The sequence below is a fragment of the Ananas comosus genome, linkage group 25 (assembly GCF_001540865.1).
Source record: "Ananas comosus cultivar F153 linkage group 25, ASM154086v1, whole genome shotgun sequence".
NCBI classification, from domain to species: Eukaryota; Viridiplantae; Streptophyta; class Magnoliopsida; order Poales; family Bromeliaceae; genus Ananas; species Ananas comosus.
Window position 1 is genome coordinate 2,516,459 of NC_033645.1, and position 6,878 is coordinate 2,523,336.

At 36.9% G+C, this 6,878-nt stretch overlaps 1 protein-coding gene and 1 non-coding gene across 6 annotated transcripts; one reads left to right on the top strand and one right to left on the bottom strand.

Moving 5' to 3' along the window:
* Nucleotides 948–1,021, top strand: TRNAV-CAC. Its single transcript has one exon. It is a non-coding gene; the product is annotated as a tRNA-Val (tRNA).
* LOC109703513 (signal peptide peptidase-like 1) lies at nt 1,625–5,141 on the bottom strand. 5 transcript variants are annotated; one of them, XM_020224146.1, is made up of 5 exons: nt 4,805–5,141; nt 3,552–4,531; nt 2,722–2,922; nt 2,305–2,415; nt 1,625–1,824 (listed from the first exon to the last, which is right to left on the bottom strand). In XM_020224146.1, the coding sequence occupies exons 2-5, from the start codon at nt 4,347–4,349 to the stop codon at nt 1,819–1,821; spliced, it is 1,116 nt and encodes a 371-aa protein (XP_020079735.1). In that variant the 5' UTR covers nt 4,350–4,531; nt 4,805–5,141; the 3' UTR covers nt 1,625–1,818. The 5 variants fall into 5 exon arrangements, with proteins under 5 accessions (XP_020079735.1, XP_020079731.1, XP_020079734.1 ...); XM_020224142.1 differs by having other exon boundaries at nt 2,279–2,415; XM_020224145.1 differs by having other exon boundaries at nt 2,259–2,415.

The window sequence follows — 6,878 nt, forward strand, 5'->3', positions numbered from 1 at the left end:
TTTTTTTTTTTTTTTTTTTTTTTTGGTAGTGAGCGCGGTCCGAAATGCTAGTCTTTTCTTTCTACAGGCCCTCCTCCCTCGTTCTCGCGATATCTAGGATTTATTTACTTTAAAACAAAATTTATTGCTTTTTAGTGAAAAGTTAAAAGGAGAGCGCGATAAAACTAACAAAAAAAAAACAATTGACTTTTGCAGGGAAGATGTTGTAGGATTGTAACCTACTTTGAATTGTGAATCAGTTTCCTTCTCCTAATTAGCAAGGTTTCAAGCCTTAATTTGTCCGAAAATTGATTGTCAAAATATATATCTATTAATGGGCTTTGTTTTCATTTACTATCTTGTCTTGTGTAAGAATTCATCGATCTTTTGCGACAGCAATGAAATGAGCGGATTGCATTTGGCTGCTGACATTTATCTCATTATTGATGAGCGTAACAAAATTTATCTAAGTGGAAAATTTTTCTCGACTAAGAGAGAACCTTTATTTGTGTTTGAATATGAATTTTCCATTAAAATCTTTCAAAGTAATAGATATATTTTAAAATTTTTTGTCATATGTATTTCGACAGTATGTTTAGACAATGTCAAACATCTTTCAAATAAAAGCCCCTAGATTATTATTTCCTTATTGCAAAACACGTCCAAATTTTAAATTTTAAAACTTGAATTGTAGGGCCATTTTTGACAAATAACCCTCATAAAAATTGGCGTATGCTGCTTTATGTGGCGGGCACACGGTATTCTTTAGTAAAAGGCGAAAGAATAGTTCGCTCTGTGCCCACCACGCAGCTGCGTGAATTTCACTTCATGGGGAAGGGAACATCATATACAACGCCGCTGCTCTCAAGTTCGTAGCGTAGTCAATGTGGGACTAATTTTCGGGATCTGGTAAGAATCTAGATTAAATATTTCTTTTGTTTCTAACTCACACGTCAAAATGTCATCGTGTCTGGGTGGTGTAGTTGGTCATCACGCTAGTCTCACACACTAGAGGTCCCCGGTTCGAACCCGGGCTCAGACAAACTTCTTTTTATGTTCCTTTTTTACAACGTTGTTTTAAGTTTTGTTTTAAACATCTTCTATTTGGAAACCACTACGTTGTTTTAAGTTCTGTTTCAAACCTCTTCTATTCAGAAAACCATATTCCTTTTCTCTATCGTCGACCATAAATTGTTGCTTCAATCTCTACCTACCATAAAATTGCATATTCAATCTGCAGAATTCTTGATCTACAGTTTTTGGATGGCCAAAAATATGCCTTTGCTTTGCTAGCGCTAGTAAATATGGTGATACTCCGCCGAGGATGTACAAAGGTCAAAATGGGTAAAAACCCACAAAAACAGAGGATATTAAGAGAGAGTTTATAAGGTACGGGGTTTTTAGAGTGCCCACAGGTAAGAATCAAAAGAAAATAGCTCTGCTTTGCGCCTCACTAGTAAATGGCGCCTTCTTCTTTCTATTGCTGAAAAATCAAGCATGGCCAATTAAATTTGAAACAGTTGGAAAAATTACTCTGAAAGGTTTACTATTATGAGGAGACAAATACAAAAGGCCCCGAAAAATTATCATACCAATCATTTTCTCTTTCCCATGTAAACAGAAACAACAGAGAGTGAAACCAATGTACAGCAAAGCAGAATTAACGGCCGCAGCAATAAACAGTTTGCATTAGAAGGATGATAAGGAGTTACTGTCACATGTGGAACATTTGAGAATACATTTCTTTGTAACTGCAGTAGCGTAAATTAAGTAAGACGGAAAATTTCACATTTTTGTTCTGCTGACTAATACATCTTTTCCCTTGGCTGGGCAGTAGGGTCACACCTGACAAAAATGAGTAAAATGTTTGTTACAGTTGGTTGAAGTAATAGAACATGTCCATGTCACTCTTAAGAGTTAAGGCAAGAGACCCACAACCGACAAGTTTTTTCTTCTACGGCGAAATAATTGTACCAAAGTACCATCCTAATAAGTGCACATTTATGTCCATTGAAAGGCTATTACCTATCAACATTAACTAGACGTAATTTTCCTACACAGAAGCTCGAATATAAAGCTTTTACAAATGTAGTCCTTTTTTTAACTAAACCGTTGGGAGAACAATCTTTAAAGTCTAGAAAATATCCACCAAGAAAGTATCTCTCAGGTAAGAATAAATTAGTACAACATTGCATATCCATATAAGAAGCTCTCAAGCAAATATGTTAAAAGTAGAGCTAAACACAAATGATACACCTGTTTCCTTTAGTTAAAATTACCGAAGAATATGAGATTACACCTTAGTTGCACAAGCGGAGTTCAAACCTCCATTTGACGGGCTTTGTCGTTTGAAATTGGACTTGATCCTTCCCATAGTTCCCTCAATTCATTTTTTAGCCATGAAAGAAACATAACAGGCCCCAGAGTCGAAGGCACCTGTAGTCATGGAATGAGTCAGGAAGCAGGATTTCCAACTAAATTGAGAAAGTGAAACACAGTTTGATTTTGCTTAATTTAAAGAGCAAACCATGTATAAGTAAAAAGGTACTAGAAAATAAAACAATAGATAAATTGAAAATAAACATGTTCTCTTGAAAAAGGAACTACTGTAATACTACTTCAATGCCTCCGTGAAAGGCACTTGAATGCCCAGAAAAAAGAAAAAAAAAAATCAGAACAAAGTGGTGAAAAAAATGGTGTAGAAAAAGTTTTGGTATTAACATAACACTAGATAACACTCACCAGATAAAGAAGAGCAGGTTGAGGAGACTGATACAAGATACCGGCAGCTAATGCAGTTATCAGGCCAACTGCATACCCTGATAGAGCATACCACACATACTTTTGCCTTTTTGTGGAACATTTCTCTGATGAAATAGCAATATCCCTACTCTTTTGGTGGTCGAAGCAGAACACCAAAGCCAGAAGCATTCCAGGAATAGCCTACACGAACAAATTTGAGGTGGTAAATATCAGGCAGCATTATTGCCAAGCTGCTTATGTAATTGTAATCAAATAAAAGCATAAGTTGGAGCAACACAGTTTAAAAGCCTGAGGAAACAAGAGAGGATTGATCCCTCCAATTGAAGGAGGCAGTTCACTATTCAAATGGAACTAGTTTGTTCCCAGTTGGCAGTGCAATTGTTATTGCGGGTCTCATAGTTGCAATCCACTATGTGGGAAGAGCTGATAGATAAACTTAGAGCCATGAAAACATTCATACGTAACAATAATTGAGTAAAACAACATGTAGTTCAAATGATCCAGATGCCACATGATTGCATTAGTAGTATGACTGTAGCTCTAATGATCTAGCTGTTACATAATTGTGTTAGCAATATGACTTGATTACCACTAGACGATCAGAAAATAACTTATTAACTATAGTATCTTATACGAGTTAAGAGTAAGCAAATTCTTCTTTCTACTCAATGAGCTGCTCATTATTCCAAATGGCAGAATCAGTATTGCAATTAGATTTGGGGTAGATAGTTTTTACATTCAACCATTCTAGAGCTATCTAACTCTCAAAAAGACATACTGTTAAACCTGAAACAGAAAATAGTACATACCATGTCTCCAAGGCCCAGCATCATGTACTCTCCAGCACTGTTTCCAGGAACTATCCCACCCAACAAATTTCTGGGGAAAACAAGCTTAACGGGTAGCTCCAACTTCTTCGTTATAAGCTGCAAGCCAGGGAGGCTCAAGCTGTTCGCCACTGTGTGAACCGGATTGGACGCCTTCTGAGTTGCAACCGAGACCATGACATTTGCTCCGAAGAACCTCTCCGAGAAAAATACCCAAAAAATATCATAGACGAACAAACAGACAAGGAGCAGCGCGCAGACCTTAACATTGGGCAATCTCACATGGCTAACAAAAGCTATACATATAGAGATGCCAAGTAAATTATTCAGAACCCAATGCCCAGAGACTAGCCAAGCCACCACAGTTCCTATACAAAATAGCAGTAAAATCCCTTGCGTTCTTGTAAACGACTTGGAACAGCACCTCGACACAAATGGGTCCATTAAATTAAATTGGGATTTGAGATAAGCAACATAAGGGGAGAAGCAGAAGTAAAGGGCGGAGGCCGAGGCGACGGCCGTGAAAGCAGTAACAAAGTGGGATACAGAGGAGAATAGATAGAACATCAAGAGAAGGCTACAAGAGCTTGCGATGGGGATCATAAGCGCTTGTGATCGGTCTAAGGTGATGGATGCTTCTGAAAAATCCAGATTCCGCTCCATCTCTTTGCCGTGATCTAGGGCACGAGAAGCCGATGCATAGGTCACAAAAACTGCCGTTGCAATGAGGGTCAGAGAGGCCGGTTCGAGCAAGTACATAAGCTTCCATACTGACTCCATAATGGTAAATTAACACAAAAAATTCCACCTTTTTCTCTGATTTCTCTATAAAAAAAAAAAAATCAGCAGATTCAAAGGAGCCTCTTCAGTTAGTGTTTCGCTATAAGAAGCTTTCGATAGTAGCTTGCATTCCTACGAACAGAAAAAACGCCCTAGAAGACGATCTCCCCAAATAAATGTCTCTGCGAGCAAATAGCACTATGAGTAAAAGATCGAGAGGTCCAAGACCAAAACTTTTTAACTAGCTCACAAAATAATCCCCTATTAAGGGGTAAAATACAATCAATTGCACTTTTCGTAGAACTCCATGTAAGTATCCATCAAATGAATCTACCGAAAAACTCAATTTTGTGCTAAAGCGACAGCTTTTACAAAAAATTAATGCCCTAAGGGCGATGAGAACCCAAATCTAAACTATCTGAGTGGGAAAAAGAAGGATCTGAACAAATATCTACCTCTAAATCTGCGAATCGACGATTTCTCCCTGCCTTCGCCAGCATAATAATAAAAAACTCAACCTGATTCGCGGAATCGAGGAGGAATCGTGGGTTCGGGATTGGGGTTTGGGATGGAGTAATAGAGCACGAGTGGAGTCAACGAAGGATCCCTCTCCCCCGCTCCTTGCTCTAAGAGGAGGAGGAGAATAGAGAGAGAGAGAGGAGAGAGGAGAGAGGAGAGAGGAGAGAGAGGGTACGACGACGACGACCACCTAGTAGAGCACGATTTGACCTAAGATTTGAGGAGGAGAGACCTTCGATTTGAGAGAAAGAGCGACGGGTTAGGGAGTGATATTCCCACCACTATAATCACGATTATTTTATTTGATGTAACCGTGATATGTCACGGTCACGGGGAACATTAGCTCCAATCCTAGGTTAGGTTTATTCTTTGTTCTTGCATTAATACTCAAGGCAACTTAAATTTAATACTTAATTCCTTTTAAGTAAAATTAATATTTTACAAATATTTAGATGGTGGGACGAGTGTAATAATATAATACAAATGAAACTATGAGGCACTTATACAATAATAGAAACACCTATGTACAAATCATTATTTTAGGCTATTGGATTTGCCCTAAAAATTATTTTGCAATATTTTTAGACTCTGTTCAAAATTATTATCTGGTTTGAATTTCTTAAGGCAAATTCTTGCTAAGATTTGAGATACTACACATCTTTTCTATTATTTAATAAGAATTTATATATAAATAGTCTCACATCGCATGACAAATAAGAGAATAAAAGGTTGATATATTAACTAGTGGAATTAAACTTAATCGGCTTGAGTCTTTAAATTGAATAGATTTTATTAGATATATCATATTCTTAGATTTTTATTAAGTGATATCAAAATCAGCTTAAATTTTTAGACTGAATGAATTTTATTAAATACATTGTATCTTTAGGCTCATGTAGGTGTGGGCTAAATTCAAAACTCGCTAACATTGCTTTCTAAATAGAGATAGGATTTGCGGGTTGTGCCAATTCACGATTTCCAAGGAAAAATATATAAAATTTTCACAAAAGTTTGAGCACTTAATTTGTGGTTTAATTTGTAGTGTAGCGGCTATTGCCCAGCTCTTTGCTTTGTTTTCATTTTAGCAACCTAATAAGCCGAGGAGGTGGAGCCACAGAGAAAAGAAGCAAAAGAGAGCACAAAAGATGGAGTACATTGGTAATAAACTTCATAATATGATAGTACCAAAATTAAAAAAAGTTTATGTTTTAGGGGGAAAAAAAAAAACCTAACTCGTGAGAAATTGAGATGCAATAAAGAACAGCGCACAAAATGCACAGTAACATAACTCTTCAATCGTCTACAAAATGCTGTTAACACTTATAAACCTACGCCGATCCGATCCGGGGGACGCATAAGATCAAACATCTGATAGCTCAGTGGGGTGCTCCTGACCCGTAGAGCTGTAGATAGACCTCGTAGTTAGTATAGGAGAATCAGCCGTAGTTTGCAAACAACTTCCACTATCCTGTTTTTTCGTTTTTTGTCTCTGTCTTCTTTGAGGCCTTGATGTCTCACCCATGTTGCTTATTTCATCTACTTATTGAATGAAGCGGGTAGCATGCTATCTTTTTCTCAAAAAAAAAAAAAAAAAAAACACTTATAAACCTACAACTATATGACTTATTAGACTAATAATGATGAGGATCAATGATTAACCACGCGAGCTAATCAGTTCATCTTTTCAATGCTTACAACAAGCTGCATTATTGCGGCATGTTCAATTTTAATTATATTCACTAATAACTAATAAATTTTAACAAGCAATTGAAATAGCAAACTTTTGGTTGGTAGACATATTTTTAAAACATTAGGGTGGGAATCAGAGTCATAAAGCACAAAGTCTTATTATATCACTAGCCTTTAGACATCAGTAAGGCTAGTATTTCAATAATAATTAATAAGTGCACAACACTGGACCTGCTTTAGAAGTTACTCATGTTACCTACAGTTCCAGGTCATTATAGGTGTTCTACTGGGTAAATATCTATAGCTAGGGACCATCTAACC